This window comes from Botrytis fragariae, assembly GCF_013461495.1.
Source record: "Botrytis fragariae strain BVB16 chromosome Unknown tig00000037, whole genome shotgun sequence".
Lineage (NCBI taxonomy): Eukaryota > Fungi > Ascomycota > Leotiomycetes > Helotiales > Sclerotiniaceae > Botrytis > Botrytis fragariae.
This window is the reverse complement of record NW_023500990.1, coordinates 83,901-104,565: the sequence shown is the minus strand read 5'-3', so window position 1 is coordinate 104,565 and position 20,665 is coordinate 83,901. Positions and strand designations below refer to the sequence as shown.

Here is a 20,665-nt window from a genome sequence, read left to right as displayed (position 1 = left end):
TCCTCATATCACGCATTATCAACCGAGGAAAAGATCTGCGACTGTTTCCCTATAATCATTTGCCGCGGATTCTGACATACAGAAAGGGAAGGACAACAAGTTCTTGCAGGTGGTACAAGTCAATATTATTACTTTACCATTATTACGACCCGTTTCATGAAAGACCACGAATAATTACGAATAATTACGAACAATTACGAACAATTACGAACAATATATATCATATCTATATACACCAACACACGAGATTGATTAATCCCTAGGCACAATCTCCCAGATACCTAGGTACACTTACTACCATATACGACTGCACTCCGTATTCATTCACCCACCTAGTGATTCGTACTCTACTTATCTATCTAGACATTCAAATCCAAATCCATATCCAGATCCAGATCTACATCTACATCTACAACTACAACTACACTCACACTCAACAAAATAGACCTTCAACCTTACCACCACCACTCTCAACCAATCACTTTTCAACTTTGAAACCTCAAGATCCTTTTCTGCAAGCCTTTCTCTTATTTCGAATACTCGTGAGAGTTGCGTGTTAAATCCATCCATCCATACCTCAATCTCCAACTCTAAAGATCCATAGGGACAAGTGACAACGACAGCTGAACTCCCCACGATCCAAAAGCCACATCTACGCCCATCTGGTTCTAGCCCCAAGTTTATTTATTTATTTCTTGATTTCTTTATCTATCCAAACCAAACTGCAACAAGGTTCCTTCATTTTCCATTCCTTGGAGACCCCTGGCAGGAAACAGACACTTATTAGACACCTCATCTCGATATCCCTACACCCCACTCCACCCACTCCAAAAACCGGCCTTTGCTTTCGCTTACTGTTCCCTTCCCTTCGACTCATCCTACTTACTCTTCTTCGCCTTTCCACCTGCCGACTCATCCACCTCACACCTTCAACTCCACATATGTGCGTACGATAATACTGGCTACAATCATCGTCGTTCGCAGTTAACTTCCTCCCTTCCCCCTTCCTCTCTTTTACCTCTTCTCCTCTTTCTACACTTTCGACTTCATAACTCATCAACAAACAATCCCGACCGAGATACCCTTCCAACTCTTGACGAACCCTCTACCATCTTCTCTCCCTTTCCATCGCCCATTCCTTTGATAAAGCTACAACCACCATCACTTGCCTCGTTCTGCGTCACACTGCTTGCTACCACAGCAACAACTACATTCCCGAACATTCACAAGGCTTTGCAGATCCTGTTGTAATCACCAACTTCATCAAAGGTCCAACCGCATTCTTCCACCTCTTGATCAATCATCCTCTCCTGATTTACTTCCCAACGAACTCCTATTGTCGTCAACCTACAATTTCGAACATTGGCAGAAGAAGAGTCATATCTTCTACTTCCTTGTTCTACAAATAAACCACAGTAAACACATGAGTTCCAAGTCAACATTGAAGCGTTTATCACGATAGCCAACTTGATCATCTCCGATCTGTGATACATACGCCGTCAAAGTCTTCCACTGCAAGATCATTCACTCCAGATCTGTGCAAGTCATCGATCACATCTGCTCTACCAAATCATCACGTCACTCCATCTCGATATTGCACAATTGATTGACTTCAATTGTGTGATTGCTCTCTTGATTCGACCCACCAAATCGACGTCACACCTCAACTTACCCACACGTACGTTAAGCCGTACTACTCGAGGAACCTTCGAAACCTCAGACACTCGTTCTATCAACGTCTGACTCCTATGTCAGCATAACGATCTTCAACTCTTTCCTTATTCTATTTTATTACCAGACCTCGAGTCTCTCTTCTTTGTCCCATTTAACGAACAAATCCAATAAATCTCTTTTGTCAAAGCGTATTCGAAATACCCCCTATGAGCCTCTGAACACCCTACTTCTACGATCCGGAGTTATTCACCAGTTATCATTTTCTTTTTATCGGCGGTTAGGATACATTTATATAGCGTTGCGAGTTTGTTTTATTGCCCATACACCTTTTATCGCCTTGCTTCATTCAGATCGAACTACAACCTCACTTATTCACTCCGACAATCATCAAGAGCGTAGCTCTCCTTGTGCCACCATCAACTTTGTTTAGAGAAGACAAAAGCTTTTACGAATTCCACTTGTATCTCTCGATTCTTTACCTCTCAGGGCCCAAAAACATTTCGGTTGTAACAGTATTCAAAGCTGCACTTTTGTTTTTAAGTTTATTTATTTAATTTGCACCTTTCACTCCTATTCGACCTTCACACTTCTTTCTTCACTCACATCACACTTCGCTATTTCAACTCTTCATCATAACAATGGAGTGCTTAAGAGAGAAGTTTTACGACGGAGTCGTCCTTGATGGACGTTTTGAAACGATATCCCCCCTCAACCATGGTTCATTTGGAATGGTTTTCATGGCGAAGGACCTAATTACCGACGAAATCGTCGCTATCAAGTGTTTAACCAAGAAATCTGCCACGATGACTGATGCAGACTCGTCATTTGCCATCGATGAACACTCTGAAGAGTTATCCTGCCATGCTCGACTTGGCTCTCACCCAAACATAGTCAACCTCATCCACTCCTTCGAGACCGACGCCCACGTGTACATCGTTCTAGAGTTTTGCTCCAGAGGCGACCTCTACGAGGCTATTCGAACTGGCACTGGCCCGCTCGAAACGGAACATGTCCGACAATTTATGCTACAACTTATCGACGCTGTTGCATACATTCACAGCAAGGGCATGTATCATCGTGATATCAAGCCCGAAAACATTTTCCTTACCCAATCAGGAGAGATGAAGCTTGGTGACTTTGGCCTTGCAACTTCCGAGAAGTGGTCATATGAAACCACGGTAGGAAGCGACCGCTATATGTCTCCAGAACAATACGACTCTGCTGGCGCGGGATACTCTCCAGAGCAAGCCGATGTCTGGGCCATTGGCATTTGTCTGTTGAACATCTTGTTCTCTCGCAACCCTTTCACAACACCCACAGAGTCGGACCCACTTTTCCTCGACTTTACTCGAGACAAGCAATCACTCTTTGATGTCTTCCCAACAATGTCACAAGATACCTACGAAGTTATTGCTCAATGCATGAGCCTCGACCCTCGAAAGAGATCACTTGCCGCTGCTCGTGAGGCAATCGAGCGTGTACTTAGCTTTACAACCTTTGATGAGTTCGCCGATGATTTCAGTTCTGCCGATCGACGTGGTATTCCCAGCTCAAACCGTGAGCCATTGCGTACACCTTCCATCCAAAGCCCTCAACTCGATGTGGGTGGATCTTTCCCTTGGGCCAAGGCATTGCACGCCAGCCCACCTCAACAGTTCCGCCAGCTCTCTGCCATTCCAGATGAAGACTATGACTCAGAGGACCTCTTCCCCGGCTCCGAAGCAAGCAACAAGGACTGGTTCTCCATTGGAGAACAAACTCCTTCAATGGAATCAATTCTTGATTCTTCCCTTGGAACTTCAATGCAATCTCTAGCCATCCGCCGCCACATGAAGTCTGGTCCTCCAAAGGCTAGTCTTACCCCCATCTCTGGATCTCTACCAATCGCCATGGCAAAGCCAATCCCATTGCCATCTATGGCATCAGTCTTTGGCAAGAAGAACGACATGGTATCCAAGAGTTGGGGTGATCTCTGGGACGAAGAGATGGAAGAGGAAGAAGAGCTCGACAATCACTTCCAAACCCGTCAAGAGGCTAACTCGCGAACTTGGAGTCACGAGAGCAAGACCAATGATGATAAGGCTGGCAGATCTCCATTGGAACCTCACACCTCATCATTCGTCAATATCCCGAGTGTGGCACCTAGTCGTACAGTGACTCACGATATTGATGAGGATTTGGTGCCTGATGGCTTCTTTTTCCACGACACCCCTACTCAACAAAACTCACCTCGTTATTCACCACCCTCAAAGAGGACTGCTTTCGATAAGTGGTCTGCGCTCGGAGATCGTCGAAGGGCATTTGCAGGAGCATCACCCTCTGACAGATCTATTGATACGTGGAAAACTCAAAGTACTCCACGTCGGAACGTTGGATTAGGTTTCACTGGTTTCGGTACAGGTGGTTGGGATACTAAATCGAATATTGTTAGTAAAGACAAGGGCAGAGAATGTCCATGGGCGCGGGCCAAGGGCCGAGATCATCATCAGGACAAGCGAAAGGACAAGCAGTCGGATCTCGGTGATTTGGAGTGGGTTGGAGGTTGGCATGACCTCCACTTGTAGTCATACGCTTTAGCTTTCTTTTTTATATTTTTCTCTCGGACATACTACTCACACAATTGCTTATGGAGGATCGAACATCATAGAAGAAGCTTTGTTCTTGAATATATCAACAAGTTTTATTATAGGAACGGAAAGGATGTGTCGATTTTGGCTTGTTGATGAGACAGCTGGTGGAAAGAGAAAGGTTGAGAAAGGACTTTTAGATAGGACTCGCTTTTCTGGTGGATTAGATAGATTATCATCTCAAAAAACTTTTGTTGCGGAGATGAATGGCTTGATAAATACCAGATAATTACCCACTCTATCATTTTGTTTCCTTCATGGTGTACTTTGTGTGATCCGAAAGAGTTTGAGCAAAATGGGTTTTGAGATGTAGGTAGGTAGGTGCACATGGTGTGTGGGTGTGCGACAGGTAGGTCGGGGGTGGTTTTCGAAAGCTTTCGGGAGATATATAAGTTTGTAGGTGGGCGAGATTTCTTAGGCTGCTGTACTGACCACTTTCCCCCTTCACTCGGTACCATGTATCCATGTGTGAGAACCGACGGGCTAAGTAGCAAAATAAGTGGGCGAGTATAAGTTTCTCAAAGGACTGAGATGAGAGAGATATTGATGTTGCTATCGGTATCTAGCATGCAATCTCCTCTCTCCGTATGCTGTCGAAGGGGGCGTGGGATGGCAGGTTGGCGTAGGTAGGTAGGCCTTCTTCATCTATGACGCAGATGAATCATGTCGTGGTATGAGCAGCGATGTAATGCGGGTGATGGGTTTCGTAGATGGGGTTTAGTTCTAAGAGTAAGTGTGAGGATGAAGGGAGAAGGGGGAGGAGGATGGAGAGATGTTGTTGATGATGTGCGGGGAATAGAAGTGAGGAGGTGGGTTGAAGTGGATGGATGATGTGGGGATGGAGTGAAATGATATGATGGATATTTGAGACGATGAGAATAAGAATGAGAATGAGAATGAAGATGAAGATGAATAAGTTTTCGTCGGAGAGGAAAAATTGCTAGTGCAATGTATAGACATATATATGATATGATAATATGATATTGTATATCGTATACGAATCCCCCAACAAGAAGAGAAAGAAAGAAATGAAGAAAGAGAATGAGAAAATTAGAAGATTGCGATGAGACGTTTTACGTGTTTTCATTTTTTTTTTCAATTTTCCAAATTATGGGATTTGTGCGAAATGGGGAAGTGGAATGTGAACGGTTGATTTGGTACTAACTAGGTAGATGGACTAGGTTGGTAGGCATGACGGAATTGTATTTGACTCGGTTATTTTTGCGTGTGGTAAGTTGTAGATGGAGAGGGAGGCTAGGGGAAGCTAGAGGGTGGGGGTGGGTGATTGGTTGGTTTGGGGAGGGGGGAGTGGGGTTGGTTTTTTGTGGTGGTGGGATTTGATGGATGGGTGGGTGGATGGGGATGGGGATGGGATTGGGGTTTGTTGTGAAGTAGTTGAGCTGAGGATGATTGAATATCTCTTGTTCGTGTGGTTTGAGAATTGTGAATTGAGAAATTGCAATTTGCTAGTGCTGTAATGGAGTGGACTGAGCTGAGAGAGTAAAGGGGTCGTCATGATGAATGCAATTGCTGTGCACGCATCACCAATCGATATATCGACACACGAAGAAGCAATGAGTAGGTATCTGTAGTGATACTTCTACATCGTGTATATCTAGAACCACAGAGACAAACCGGTTGAGATTTTCCGTGGTAGTTGGACAAGAATGCGAGAATTCTACTCAAAGTCAATACTAGTATCATTGGGATTTGTCTCTTTCTTCAAGTCTAGTATATCTATCTATCTATCGCTCCTCGCAAGCTTGCATTCGTAGGGATGGGCCTGTAGGTGAAAATACAGATACGCAACAAAACATCTATGCTAGAGATCTCGAGAATCTCATTAGATTATCTGGAGGCTGGCTAGAACTAGGTAGTTGGTGCCACTTGGTGAAATAAGGATAGTAGAAGTATACCATTTCCTTTCCGAGAAAGTTATGCTATTCTAGAAACAAAAGGCAGCGCGTTCCCTTCCCTTTTTCTCACAGAGATTACTCGCTATTGGTATCATGGTAGGTATTTATCCTACTTGTAACTCTCTCAAATCCGGGTATGGGCTAGGATATCCATTCGTCAGAACGCACAAGTATAAATCCTCTCCTTTCTTCAATTCGTCGCTCTGAGAAGCTTCCCGTGTCTCTGTATACTGATTCGGCTTTGGGCTTGTTGGGTCTGGATGGGGTCTCTGGACACCTAGATGTATATATGTATACTCCGATTGCAACTCTCCGGGAGAAGCAGAGAGATCTTACATCTATCTGTGCCTTCGGTCTAAGATTGTTACTCAACTAGTATGAATAGGTAGTGACCCATTACTTATACCCAGCTATTTCTCTACGGGACCTTTCTTGATAACTACTCACTGGTATGATATTCGAGGCAAACATACGTTTGAAAACAACCTAATGCCATTGTCGAACAGATCTTCAAAAATCCGAACAATCCTCGTCAGAGAGGGAGTTGTTGATATTCCAACCAAATACCATACTCATTTGTGAAATCGTATTCAAATCTAAATATGCCCCAACATTCGCAGGTTTCGAATATCAAAACCCATTTGGCGTCAGCTCCAAACTTCGCCCCGAGCAACTGACAGTCTGTTCTAGGCTAATTAAAAATTGCTGTTATTGTTGTGTTGTCACCTAAGTTGACGCACGCTCTACCACGTCGGCTATATCCAGATTGACAATCTATGTATGAATCTTATGAATAAATTTCACTGCATTCCAACTAATAGCTTCATAGTATCTGTACAAAGTAAAGTTCATTGCATTCCGACCCATGGTTTCCCTAGTTATTTTTTTACAGAGTGACGTCCCTTCATATATCCTTTAGATCCACAGTAGTTATCCACCCAACCTTCCCCGCAAACGCCATCGCCATGCATATCTATACATTTGAACCTTTTTAAATCATACCTCCCTCAACTTAACTGGCCACGTTCCTTTCTCCTCTCTTCCTAGCTACTTCATCAAATATGTTGGCCTTCTGAACCGCCCTCGATCTCCCCCTCACAAAAGCCAACAATCTCAAACATCCACTCGGCGTCATTCCCTCAATCCTCCTCGCCTGTCCCACACTCTCGGGCCTGGTGATCTTTAACACTGATTTCTCATGCATAGATATCCCATGTATAGAATCATAATCTAAATCTACAGGTAGTTTAAGCATCTCATCTTTTTGGAAGATTCTCTGCGCAGCTTTTTGTTGTATAACATATGGCGCATAGACGGCTTCGATACCAACTCTATCTCGGATTCGTTGGGTGTATGTTAGGATCTCCGGGACACGAGTCGAAAGATCGTTCATTGTGACGTCTCGAATGCGCAGAATATCCAAGGCGTTTCGCATAGTGCTATCATTTGAAACTTTGAAGCCATCGTTGATCCATACCGGAGCGCTGAATTTACTATTTTCGAGCGCTGATTTGAGGCCGTCCATCTGAGCGACCTCGTCATTGAAGGCGGACCAGCGTTTTTCGCCTACTACTCCTGCTAGTCGTCCCTTTTCCGTAAGTCGTAAATCGGCGTTGTCGGCTCGGGCACTCATACGGTATTCGCTGCGAGATGTGAACATGCGGTAAGGTTCAGAGACACCTTTGGTGATGAGATCGTCGATCATGATTCCGATATACCCATCACTGCGGGACAGAGTCAATTGTGGCAACGAATGTGATGCGAGACCGGCGTTGATACCGGCTATGATACCTTGCGCGGCTGCTTCCTCATAACCTGTAGTACCATTGATTTGACCAGCTAAGTAAAGACCCTGGATTGCCTTTGTTTCAAGTGTTGCTTTTAGACTTCGAGGATCGACATAATCGTACTCTACACCATAACCAGGGGCGGTCATTGTGACATTCTCTAGTCCTGGAATGGTTCTTAAAAGTTGTTCTTGGGCCTCCGCGGGTATTGTCATGGAGATACCATTAGGATAGATGACATCGCTGTCAAAACCTTCAGGCTCTAGCCATACAATGTGTCTATCTTTGTCGGAAAATCGTATAACCTTGGATTCGAGCGATGGGCAATACCTGGGCCCTTTCACAGTCTCTCTGATATGAATGGACTTGTCCAGATTTGCCCGTACCACAGCATGTGAAGCCTCATTCGTATACGTAGCATGGCAGAGTAACTGGTCCTGGACAGACACAGTCTCGTTGAGATAACTGAAAGGTGTCGGTGGCTGATCCCCTGGCTGCACGGTGAGATTTTTAAAGTCGATAGAACCCTTTGCAAGGCGGGGAGGTGTTCCCGTCTTCAGTCTTCCCAGAGTAAAACCAGCGTCTTTCAGCGATTTGCTCAAACCAAATGTTGCCGCTTCCCCCATGCGCCCTGCAGGATAACACTCCAAGCCGATATGAATCTCCCCGCCCAAGAATGTGCCAGTCGTGATAACCACTTGTTTGGTAGGTATTATTTCGCCCGATTCCAGTCGCACGCCAGTAATCTTGCCACTTTGCGCCTCGCCCTCCTCCTTCGAAACAATTATATCCGCCACACTCCCGGTTACAATCGAAAGATTCGGGTATGCTTCTAGCTCCTCTCGCATATGCTTTTTGTATAAATCCCTATCGATTTGCGCTCTTGGACCCTGACAAATATTAGCCTACAATCTTGAAATGCCGCCGCCACAATGATCACCTACCCAAACCGCAGGACCTTTCTTCCGGTTCAATACCTTGAACTGAACTCCGGCTTTATCAATAATTCTTCCCGCAACTCCATCCAGCGCATCCACCTCCCTCAACATGGTACCCTTCCCTATCCCACCAAAACTAGGATTGCAAGAGCAAACACCAATGTTCTCGAGTTTCGGGGTAATCAATGCAGTCCTAGCCCCGGATCGCGCTGCTCCCGCACAAGCCTCTGAGCCCGCATGACCTCCTCCAATAACGACGACATCGTATGGTCTGAAAATACCGAGTTAGCTGCTGAGTAGAGGATTGGAGGATGGAGTTGGGGGGGCGCATTCAATACCTTGTATCTGCTGCTACACTTGCAAAAGAATTTCTTTGGAGGAACCAGCTTCTAGTGAAAGTCTGTAGTAAGGGGCGACGATATGCCACCGTAAGGCTTCTCTTCATATTGGCATTTCGAATGCGTCTTGTGCGATTCTTGAATCAATGGGAAATTTATGGGCGGGGATTTATTTTTCTATAAAGCTTATCGGAGCTTTTTTGGTCTTCACCGATTGGCTGCACGGGTTTCGAAGACAATCGATCACGACAACATTGAGCATGTCCAATTTGATATTGACACAGATTGTTACTAGCTGAATGTGCCTACTAGGTATGGATTGATTCCTTCGAGTTTCATGATGCAATAATTCAAGCATTTTTATAAGGTCAAGGTCAATGTCATAAGGAATTAGTACATAGGTTTTCAAAACACACATATCATCTATTTGTTTTCTCATATATTATCAGGTAGAGAAGCATCTAATGAGTTGATAGTGTATTCTGGAGAGCATGTTTTTGAGGGGTCAATATCAAAATTCATTGTAAAAAAGAATGAAAGGGGGGGGGGCAGAAGTTAGTAAATTAAGCGATGAGCATTGTGAGGTGGTGAAGAGAAGATAGGAATATAGGCGTCAAAAGAGATGGAACAACATTGAAAGATATATGGTTTTAGTGAATAGGTCAGGTGAATATATAATGTCAGAAAACTTAGCCGTACTTCATGTTGTGGAATGAATACACAATCTCATTTATCATAACATACATATTCGTCTAATGTTCTCCTAAAATTGAAGTTGGTGTTTTTGTCCTGTTTCTATCGAATCTGAATCAGTGAAGATAGTCAATTGCTTCAATCTAAGTATACCTATCTTATATATGGTATCTCCCGCTCTTAACAAACGCTTGCATCTGAACACCCATGTCCCACAGACCTCTTATCAAACCCTCTTTCCTGTATTAGTAAACTTCTCGAAACTCTAATGTGTAGGCATGATCTGCTAACACCTATTTATAAAAGTATGAGACACTTGTATGGTACACACACTACTCTGGCCATAAGTAAATCAATTTTTGCTTTCTGACCGTCTCTCCCCCTCATCTTCGACAACCAAACTCAACTGCTAACGTGTAAGCTATATAACGGAAACTTAGGGGTGCAATTACTGTAGTCAAGATCTTCAAATCTATCATTTGCATCAAAAGTACTCACCTAAAAGGTTGGGATTAATGCTATCACTACTTAACATGAACTATTCCAGCAACAAAACGAGTGAGGATAATAAGAACAACATTATCAGAAATTTCCAATTGCAAAAGTATCATTTAAAATCACTCTGGAGAAGGCTGTAGACATACAACGAAACATGTTAAGCAGGAAGCCGCAGAGAATTCAGAAGTAATATGTGCTATTCATCACTGTATGCAATAGCTAGATTGAATTAGACCCTCGAGAAAGCAGAACAAATTGCGAATTTTCTCGTGAATGATATACCTCTCGTACGAGATAACTCAATGCATGACTAGGAGTGTTCCTCAGAGATGAGATACCATACTACGATAACATGAGAAGTTCCCAGTTCTGTTGATATTCAAAACAAAACAAACAAGAAGAGCGTATCTCGAGAGGCTACTATACCAGACAGCGTACCGCGCATTATATCATAGCAACAAGCAACAAAGGTTTATGTTTGTTATAACGGATTCATTTCTGTTTAGCCATCAGTGATAGCTCTAACTAGAAGCTACTAATTATGTGTATCTGCGTCGATAAACTCTAGCGGCCAAGAAACATAATCTGAGATCCGAGTTTTTTTTGTTTTGTTTTATGTATCGCTGGTCCCTCCCACACAGCTGGGCCACACCGCTTCTCCTTCCCCCAGTAATCCAACTCAATTGCTGTAGTCCAGACGGCCGAATCTTGCCTTAAGAAATGTAACAATATCAATCGTTATAGTACGAGATTTGAGGTATGACCATCAATCGTAAGAACATTTCCGAAATTGCTCCCCAATAATACAAGGCAAACCAGCCCTAACATTGCGAGAACTAACATGGGTATACCAAGCCATCATCTCTATAAAAATGCCACAAACCCTGAAAAGCCCATGCACCAATTCGTAACCATAACGCTCTCACTGGAGGAAGAAAAAAAGTGCATGATAACCAGAACGCCAATATAAGAACCCTACCTGTGATGCCATATAAGCCATCACCCGAACTCCATTTGCCATGAGAAAAAAAGAAAAGTAGATTTGACTGGGAAGTTACCTTGCTGATCCAGCAAAGCCAGGAGAATCCAGTTTGAGGATCCGTCTTAAATCGTTTTCCATGCCTCGAAAATCGGGATTGCTAGTTCCAGGGAGGGTACCAGAGGAACCTTGTGGCACAGGGGAAGAATGTGTGACTTGGGTGGTATTATTAAGATTATTGCCAGCTGAGAAGTTATTTCCATAGATTTGAGAGAGGTTTTGGGATGGTCCGTATGAATGAGCACGCTCAGGCGTTCTTGTGGGAGTTTTCGCTGGGGAGACTTCTTGGCGAAGACCTGACCGAGCGGATTTGGGAATTTCACCTGAGCTTCGAGAATCACCTCTGAATTTGTAGTTGGCCTGTGGAGATCTTCCAGGTAGACCGCCATTCCTTGGGCCAGTGGGAGAGCTGTGTCCACCATGACTGGACATTGCGGAATTCGTCGTTAAGCTCAAAGCAGGTCCAAGGTTGCCATTGGTGGATGGTCCCTCAGAAAAAAGGTAAGCCTTGAGTTGCTCTGACTTGTCGAGTGGTGACTGAGAGTGACTTGGCGATACTTGATGTGGCTGCGAGGGACCCGAATTCTTAAGTGCTTTCATGATCCTTTCATTATAAGGAGTGGAGAATGCTGGCCCCAATGGTAATCCGGGACTGTTGGATCCATCCTCCTCCATGGAAAACATACTACTTGCTGAACCACGAGAAGCTGGTATGTTTTTATTGCGGTATTGACTGTTAGGCTGTGATGGAGTTCTTGTATTCCCCGGCGACTCAATTGGGGGATTGAAAGGTCCAGCAGAACCGGTGGCATTCGAGTTTGTACTTCGTGCTCGTATCTTTTCGGCCTTCTCCCGTTTGTCTGCTTTGAAGAAAAGATCGAGGGGTGATTCCTCCCTATGTGACACATCTCTAAATATTTGTGTTGAAGATGGAGTTTGCGAGGATTCATCTGCCGAGGAATCTGGCTCTTTGACCGCACTTCCAGTCCTGATCGCTGGTGATTCTGGGACAGACTTTGAAAAGAAACTGGGCATGGGTAAAGCTGACGGGGCGGGAGATGCATGGAAAGTTGGACCTGCATAGACTTGGGCTGCGGATGGTGTTTGAATAGGTCTTGGAGCAGTTGAGCCACTGGTAGATTGAGCACCAGTCAATGGCGGGGTAGTTCGATCACTCCTAGTTGCGACAGGAGACGTCTGGACATTTTTGGGCCTTCTTTTATTGGTAGACTTTCGGGAGCTATTGTCGGGTAGGGTTGAATTTGGTTTATTTTGAGAGGCTGGCTGGTTCTGCTGGACTCTTCGAGGAGTTCGAGGAGGGGTAGTAGGTTGCTGATCAGAATAAGTCATCGAGGGGTGCATGTTTTGTACATATGCTTGACTATTGTAATCATGTGGACTTTGAGGGGCGTTTCGAGGTGAGGCTGTTCCGAAGTCTGCAGCGAAGCTTTGGGGTTGACGTTGCCCTTTGTGGGGAGTCATCGAGGTCATCTTAGTTTGACGTTTGACGCCTATGAATTTGTGATTGGGTTGATGAAAGCTATTCTCTATACGATGAAATTCGAATGATTGTGCTTGGTAAAGAAGAGACGAAAGCTTCCGCGTGTCTGTGCTATTGCGTGTGTAGATCAGATGGTACGAAATGGTGGGCTATAGGTAAGGAGGTGGACGTTCGTTGGTTGTGTCTCGCAATCTAGTAGAAGAGTAGTATTTTTGGTTGAATCTGTTTACTTTTACGTGGTTGAATGATTGAAGTGAGTTATTCATTGTTTTCGGTATGATGGTCTTATAATTTGTAGTATGTTTTTGAATAAGAGAAGGGGGGGGGGGAGAGAGGCTGAAGAAGGTAAATGCGATACAGCGACCGATCGCCCTACTCCGTATCGTTTCACTGATCGATTTGTGGATTAGTCATCTTTCCAATCGAAACCCTCAGACTCTTCAGACAGATACCGATACCGCGAACAGGACGTGGGCAATGGAGGTGATTCAAAGACATCTGTTATTCATTCGACAGCCCTACAGCTATAGCTACAGCTACAGCCACAGCCCTACGGCTGAATAGTTCTACTTGTTGTTAGTTTGGTGAAAGTTAGAGATCCGAAAACATTTAATCGAAGTCCAAGGAATCATAGTACAGTATTAGCGTTCTCCTTTCGAGCTTTGTTTACACCAAGCCTGAAAGCAGCCAATATACCACGTGATCAAGACTGTCATGCCTAAACTACGGATGGGTAGTTCCAGAATATCAGAATACCATCATATGTCTACCGTAGATTGATATCTATCTGCGTCCAAAATCATACATAACCAAGAAGTTCTTTCATTTTAGACTCTGAGATTAAACGTTCTTCCATTGCAACAAATGCCAACCTTCACTTAAGCCGATTAATACAATCATCAGCTTATCCATATTAAATTCGCAAATCAATTCGTTCGCATCTCATCCTAAAGTACCCCGCCAACACCAATAATTTAGATAGCCATCAACACTCCAGATATTCCCATCACCATGGCAGACGTAGAAATGGCAGATGCCCCACCAGCTACAGGAAAGAAAAACGGTCTTAAGAAGGCAGGAGGTGGTGAAGGTTCGGAAGGCAAAAAGCGCTTCGAAGTGAAGAAGGTATAGATGCCTCGATTGTTGTTGGTTTTCTGCACAGCTTTAATAAGATATCTAGTGGAACGCGGTAGCTTTGTGGGCATGGGACATTGTTGTCGATAACTGCGCTATCTGCAGAAATCATATTATGGATCTTTGTAAGTTCGAGGGTGCCAAACAGGGTACCAACTGCTGACTTTCACAAAGGTATCGAATGTCAAGCAAACCAAGCCTCTGCCACAAGTGAGGAGTGCACTGTAGCTTGGGGAATTTGTAACGTCAGTAATTCCTTTCCTCTAGAGGTATTTGTTCTAACATCAGACTACGAACAGCACGCTTTCCATTTTCATTGCATCTCCCGTTGGTTGAAGACACGCCAAGTTTGCCCACTTGATAACAGAGATTGGGAGTTCCAGAAGTATGGTCGTTAAGTTGGGATTTTGAGATTGTATTTGAGATTGGATGGGGTACTTGAGGAAGATGATGAAGCTACGGAAATGAAGTATAATATACCAAAAAGAGCGGCACGAATCTCATCTGCGCGATTCATCCAAGACCCAGTAGGAGGCAAATGGAGAATTTCTGGCAGGATTGGCGTTAAGGACACAGAAGTAGAGCGAAACTTCGGTACAATGTAGCTTTCAATGTGAAGCTTTTTATTTGTGCCAATATATTGTTTGCATTTTGAGGTATTCCCAATCCTATGACGCCCCCAGACTAAATATCCCTTCAACATTTCTTCAGCCAACAGTCTTTCCATCCACAACAATCCCTTGTGTCGATGCATCCCGCCCACCCAAAGGTAACCATCTAACGGGATGTTTCTTGTAGAAGGGCCATGGAGGCACAACGATGGCGAAGGTGAATGCCGTTCCAAGTAAACCGAAAGCAAGCGCCAGTTTGATATCTTGTTTGAAGAAGCCAACAAAGAAGGCAATGGCCTATTACTATCAATCAGCATATTTCGAATGATCAGGAATGGATGGAATGATTTACTCCGGATATTGCTAATAGAGCTGTTGTCAAGAACTCTGCCAATCTTTGACCTTCAAAGTCCTGTACGCGGAACAGGGAATCAGCATCAGACCCAGCTTTACGACCTGCAATAATATGGTTGTATGAATGATTGTATACTAACAATTTGCCCTTCGGCAAGATCCCGAACCTGGTCAAGAATTTGGTCTGCCATATTTGTAATTGGTGTGCAAAGTTGGACGACCGATTTGCAGAAACAACGAATCAAGCCTTTTACTAGATAAGAAAGTCGATTTGTGAAATATTACCAACTTCTAAAGTGTCCCTTGAAGCTTAAGTTGAGGCCACACTTCAGCCTTGCTATGGTTGTAGGTACCCTTGACTACTAATCGCCTTGGCCGAGAATTGGTAACCGGGGGCTAAAAGCACATGGTTAGAGTTTGTGTGAGGGATGAGCGATTTTGGTTCAACAAGATGTGCAGTTTACTTGGTTACTGTTACTCAAATGGGTCGATGTTAAAGTTATACTATAGATAATACTATAGATAATACTATAGATGTATGAGCTGGACGAAAACCTTCAAGTCTTGGCTAAATCGATAGTAGATAAGATGTGATCGGAGAAGATTCCAGCTCATGTATGGCGATAATCCACGACCAAAAAAAGGCTTGGAAGATAGAGAACAAAGGGTATCAGAATGCAAGACGACCATCTCAGAGGTCTCATGTCACCAATTCACATTCCAAAATCAAGATCAATATGTCTTCTCGTGGGACCAAAGTATCCATTAGACCATCAGAAGGCAGGCAACCCACCGAATCAATGCACCGATGCACCAATCCCGTATTAAAGAGATGTTGAAGAACATTATCAGGTCTTGGCCTTTTGATGATGATGCACAATCATAGCACGCCCAATGCCTTGATGGCCCCGAGCAGAAGGATTTGCGACGAGGAAGCGGTTCACGGGGGAGAGATGATTTGGACGAGAAGGAATTAATATGATCTAACATGATCTAATCTAAGAGATATGTAAGACCTACCAAAATGTAATTGATACCTAACTACCTAACTACCTAACCACCTAACCACCCACCTAACCATGCGAGCCATACTATATATATCAAATGTCTGAGAACTGGAGGTTGGTAGGTCAATTCTCTGACCATCCTCTGTCAATTCTCCACCAATTCTCCACCAATTCCCCCCACCAAATTCGCTTTTTTCCAATGAATGGAACTTTGAAGAAAATGTAGTAAGGAAGAAGGAATCATTGCTGTATACCTGGAAACACACCTGAGAACACACCTGAACACCACCACCCATCGTAACCCGTACACTAACAAGCGCCTCCACCAAGATTTCTCTCTCAAGCTTTCTTCCTCCAACTCCACTTCTTGTCCTCCTTGAAAAATTACAACTCAAACAATATCGGATTGGTTTCGACCTTTCAACTCCCTTTTTTATTTAAATACAACATCTCACATTTCAATTACTATCTTCAAATATCATTTTGCTATTAGCAACTTACCCAATATCTTTTATTTGGCCATTGGCTGTACCCTTAGCCATAACATAACGAGTACCGCTTAGGGTTCCCAACACTACATAAAACAGGCCGCCCTTTTTTTCAACTTCTTTTACCTCGAAAAACTTCAACTCAAGACCGGCCACCCATTAAACCGACTTTTCCACCTTTCCAACAACCCAAGCCACGATCAACTTCATTCAAATACTGTCCCATATCGAAATATTCAAATTGTCGCATCAAAGCGATTGTCGAACTCGAGCGTCAATTTCTTTCGACTCACAACGCCTCAACGGCTTCATAAACAACCAACCACCAAATTGGCGGGACTCGTATTCCAAGGCTTTTCCTTCATCCGTCCCCTCCTCGGTCCAGTGAAGATCTGGGCCTACTGCGGAGGCGACAAGAAACCCCCATAATTGCACTTCAAGCGATCCAAAAACGAAATATACAACTGCAGCTATACAAACAAATCAAAAAGGGGTAGCGGATGGACGAGTAGCCATTCTTCACTAGAAATCACACTGTACAGGGAGTACCTGTGCAAAGCCAACTATCAAATTGACGCCAAACAAGCGGTGGGCGCTCGTTGCGACCTGCCTGGATTTTGAAAGCTTTGGCTTCCTAGAATTCTGTATGTCGTTCTTGTTGTAACCTTTGGAGTCCAATAGCTAATGCACATGCAGAAACTTAACCTAAATATATCTTATCTATAATATTATAACTCAAGATGTCTGAACACGAAGACACCTCCCTTGATACCGGCTACAGCACGCCGGTGCCAGAGTTAGATGACCACAGACATCAGTCTCAAGCTCTACCAAAAGCTCGTTCTCGCAGCGGTACTATCGATAGTATGCAAGCCCCATCTCCTCGAGCTCCACAGAGTCCAGACTTAGCACGTGTAAATAACACCCTTCTTCAAACAATCGCAAGAGATTTTGAGGAAGCCATCATCGACGAGGACTCGAGAGGTGTATCTCCAATGGCCATTCGAATGGCAGATAGAAGTCGTAGAGGAACCGCAGCCACTGCTGATATCCGTTCCCTATCGCCACCCAGCTCAGTGAAAGCATTTGCGGATGCAAGAAGGAGAGAACGAGAAATGTCCGTTTCGGACCCGAACCCTGGAAAGGCATTTGCAGATGCCAGGCGGCTCGAAGATCATAATGCTCTTCATAGAACAGAATCACACGCCAGTCACCGAAGCCATCGTACATTTCGTAGCAGACGTTACACCAACGAGAACGATGCAAAGAGCTTCGCAAGTTCGTGCAAGTCGGCAAAGGAAGATGTTTGCTTCCCTCTACATGCTTCTCCAACCAAGAACACCCTTCAAATCAATTTTGAAACACTCGAGGATTTTATTTTGGAGGAGGAAAATCGTTCCAAGACTCCTGTGAACCACACGCAACCTCGAATCTTCCACGATTTGAGAACTAACGGTGCGGTGCCCACGATTGTTACATCGGAAGGTACGGTTGTTGATATTCCTTCGGGTCCACCATCAATCAATGAGAAGATGGATCTATCTAGCCTCGAAGAACTTACCCGACCAAAGCAATCGCACCCAGACACTAATAGGTTTGAATACTTTTCCTCGCACGGAGTAGATAGTATTCACGCATCGGAATTTGGTGATCTCATCCTGCCAGGAGAAGATATAAGAACCCTATTCACTCCTCCACAAGAAGAAGAACAACAAGGAGAGAGTGTTTGGTGGTTGAATATGAACAGCCCGACAGAGGAGGAAGTTCGTGTGATTTGCGAGGCATTTGGCGTCCATCCCTTGACTATCGAGGATATCACAGCTCAAGAAACGCGAGAGAAGATCGAACTCTTCCCTTCGTACTACTTCGCTTGTTTCCGTTCCTTTAGCGTTGTAGAGATTGAGGACGGCCAGGAATACGATCCATTCAACATTTATGTCATTGTATTCCGAGAGGGTCTACTCAGCTTTAGTTTTTCGCCAAACCCACATGCAGGCAGTGTTCGTAAGCGTATCACATTGCTGAAGGATTATTTGTCTTTGAACAGCGATTGGATTTGCTACGCGCTAATGTAAGTTTCTCTTAATAAGCTATTGAGATCATGAACTAACAACTTCACAGTGATCACATCGTTGATACCTTCGGCCCTGTTATCCACAAGATCGACAATGAGACAGATACGATTGAAGATCAGGTCTTCATTGCTCGCAGTGATGACATGCATGCATTTTTACGAAAAATCGGCATGGTTCGAAAGAATGTTATGGGTCTGATGAAACTTCTGGGTGGCAAGGCTGATGTCTTGAGAGGGTTCACAAAGCGCTGTAATTCAAATTACCTCGTCACTCCTCACATGGATATTGGTATGTATCTTGGCGATATTCAAGATCACGTTGTCACTATGATGACCAGTTTGGGTCACTCTGAGAAGATGCTCTCAAGATCGCACAGCAACTACCTCGCACAGCTGTCAATCGACAACATCACCCAAGGGAACAACGCAAACAAGGTTCTGAGCAAGATTACTCTCCTCGCCTCCATCCTCGTTCCTCTTAACTTGGTATGTGGTATGTTTGGTATGAATGTTGCTGTTCCTTTCAAGGACGCGAACAGTCTCATTCCGTTCTTTACAATTTTAGCTGTATTGGTGGTTTTCTCTCTTGCTTCCTTGGCCCTTGCAAGACGGTATAGATATATTTAAATGTTTGTGGGAAGATATGTGCTTGAGCTAATAATACTGTTGGGAGGGTTTGTAATTTTGATAGATGTGGTACAGAAATTGGGCTAAAATCATGGTGTTACTATTACGGATCTTTTGGATACATTGTAGATGTCTTTAGATTTTGATACTTTTAATAATAAACCAGATATTACCTAGAATGTGTAAATTGCATGACTTCAGTAACGTGATAATTGATATGCGCCTTCAAGATGTCCGGTCGTCCGTCACATTATGTTCGCAAATGTTGAAGCGGCCAGAAAGAAATCACCACGTGACCTGATCAATGACGCTGATACCGATAATCTTTGAACCCGGCAAAATTTCTGAAGCACTCTCAAGCTCTTGTATCAAACCATTGAATTTCCAACCCAGCAAACCACCAATTTCTCTGTCGCACACATAGGAACCCTTTCCTCTCCAAAATAGCATCTCAACACGCAACTGCGAACTTCTCGATAAGCTACACAAAAATGGATTCCTCATCTCTTCAACAAACCCCGGATCTCTCAAAGTTGTCGGATAGAGACAAGCAGGAATTGCAACAATTTATTGTTAATGAAACGCAGAAGGCTAGGATTCAACAGTGTATGTTTTCTCCTTCTTCTTTTTGCTTTGGCTTCTAGAGAGTGTTTTAAGGGGATGTCTGGGGGGAATTGGGAATTGTGATATCTGGCTTGCCTGGTCTTCTTCCCCTCCACGCCGCGAGGGACATTTTCCCGAAGCAAGAAGGAGGACTGCTTGAAGATGTGAATGGAGTGAGAATAAGAAGAATAAGAACCACAAGCTAACAACCTCTCTTTCCCAAAATAGCCGTTCACTCCCTAACCGACGTCTGCTGGAAGAAATGCGTAACAGGCAGTATCCGCAGCGGCAAGCTGGATAAGAGCGAAGAGAGCTGCACGATGAATTGTGTGGAGAGGTTTTTGGATAGCAGTATGGCGGTGATTACACACTTGAATACTATGAGGGCGAATGGGGGGCTTAGGTTGGAGGGGTTGTTGTTTGGGGAAAGGATGGGAGGCGAGGTGAGGTGAGGAGGGGGGTGTATGATTATAAGTTTGATGGAATGCAGTGAGATACGGTGGGATGGGATGTGATGGGGTGTGATGATGTTTTGAGGGAAAAGTCTGTGTTGGAATAGACATGGCATGTATACTCTCTACTTCTTTATGATTTGATGAGGTGAGGGAGGAAGGGGGGTGGAGTGTTAAACGAGGCATATGGATATGAATGAGACATGCATGAATGATGTCTTTTGTATGAATAGAAAAATTCTAGACGGGTATGCTATGTGATATGGGATCAATGAATAACATGATATCCCTTCTTGCAGGATCT

The 20,665-nt window shown here is 44.0% G+C and overlaps 7 protein-coding genes across 7 annotated transcripts; 4 read left to right on the top strand and 3 right to left on the bottom strand.

Moving 5' to 3' along the window:
* Positions 1 to 2,312: 2,312 nt before the first annotated feature.
* Bfra_011376 (putative serine threonine-protein kinase ksp1 protein) lies at positions 2,313 to 4,530 on the top strand (the record flags this gene model as incomplete). The annotated part of the gene is made up of 2 exons (XM_037341703.1): positions 2,313 to 4,215; positions 4,364 to 4,530. The coding sequence occupies 2 exons, from the start codon at positions 2,313 to 2,315 to the stop codon at positions 4,528 to 4,530; spliced, it is 2,070 nt and encodes a 689-aa protein (XP_037194560.1).
* A 2,699-nt stretch (positions 4,531 to 7,229) lies between these two features.
* Bfra_011375 (putative trna uridine 5-carboxymethylaminomethyl modification enzyme gida protein) lies at positions 7,230 to 9,387 on the bottom strand (the record flags this gene model as incomplete). Its single annotated transcript, XM_037341702.1, has 3 exons — positions 7,230 to 8,894; positions 8,949 to 9,213; positions 9,281 to 9,387. 3 exons carry the CDS (start codon positions 9,385 to 9,387, stop codon positions 7,230 to 7,232), a joined length of 2,037 nt encoding a protein of 678 aa, XP_037194559.1.
* A 2,138-nt stretch (positions 9,388 to 11,525) lies between these two features.
* Positions 11,526 to 13,001, bottom strand: Bfra_011374 (putative proteophosphoglycan 5 protein; the record flags this gene model as incomplete). Its single annotated transcript, XM_037341701.1, has 1 exon — positions 11,526 to 13,001. The coding sequence occupies one exon, from the start codon at positions 12,999 to 13,001 to the stop codon at positions 11,526 to 11,528; it is 1,476 nt and encodes a 491-aa protein (XP_037194558.1).
* Positions 13,002 to 14,022: 1,021 nt separating this feature from the next.
* Positions 14,023 to 14,605, top strand: Bfra_011373 (putative ubiquitin ligase subunit protein; the record flags this gene model as incomplete). The annotated part of the gene is made up of 4 exons (XM_037341700.1): positions 14,023 to 14,136; positions 14,192 to 14,270; positions 14,320 to 14,390; positions 14,445 to 14,605. The coding sequence occupies 4 exons, from the start codon at positions 14,023 to 14,025 to the stop codon at positions 14,541 to 14,543; spliced, it is 363 nt and encodes a 120-aa protein (XP_037194557.1). The 3' UTR covers positions 14,544 to 14,605.
* A 247-nt stretch (positions 14,606 to 14,852) lies between these two features.
* Positions 14,853 to 15,301, bottom strand: Bfra_011372 (putative microsomal signal peptidase 12kda subunit protein; the record flags this gene model as incomplete). Its single annotated transcript, XM_037341699.1, has 3 exons — positions 14,853 to 15,053; positions 15,109 to 15,168; positions 15,251 to 15,301. The coding sequence occupies 3 exons, from the start codon at positions 15,299 to 15,301 to the stop codon at positions 14,853 to 14,855; spliced, it is 312 nt and encodes a 103-aa protein (XP_037194556.1).
* A 2,044-nt stretch (positions 15,302 to 17,345) lies between these two features.
* Positions 17,346 to 19,306, top strand: Bfra_011371 (putative magnesium transporter alr2 protein; the record flags this gene model as incomplete). The annotated part of the gene is made up of 2 exons (XM_037341698.1): positions 17,346 to 18,676; positions 18,727 to 19,306. The coding sequence occupies 2 exons, from the start codon at positions 17,346 to 17,348 to the stop codon at positions 19,304 to 19,306; spliced, it is 1,911 nt and encodes a 636-aa protein (XP_037194555.1).
* A 378-nt stretch (positions 19,307 to 19,684) lies between these two features.
* Positions 19,685 to 20,361, top strand: Bfra_011370 (putative mitochondrial import inner membrane translocase subunit; the record flags this gene model as incomplete). The annotated part of the gene is made up of 2 exons (XM_037341697.1): positions 19,685 to 19,912; positions 20,138 to 20,361. Exons 1-2 carry the CDS (start codon positions 19,798 to 19,800, stop codon positions 20,359 to 20,361), a joined length of 339 nt encoding a protein of 112 aa, XP_037194554.1. The 5' UTR covers positions 19,685 to 19,797.
* Positions 20,362 to 20,665: the final 304 nt, after the last annotated feature.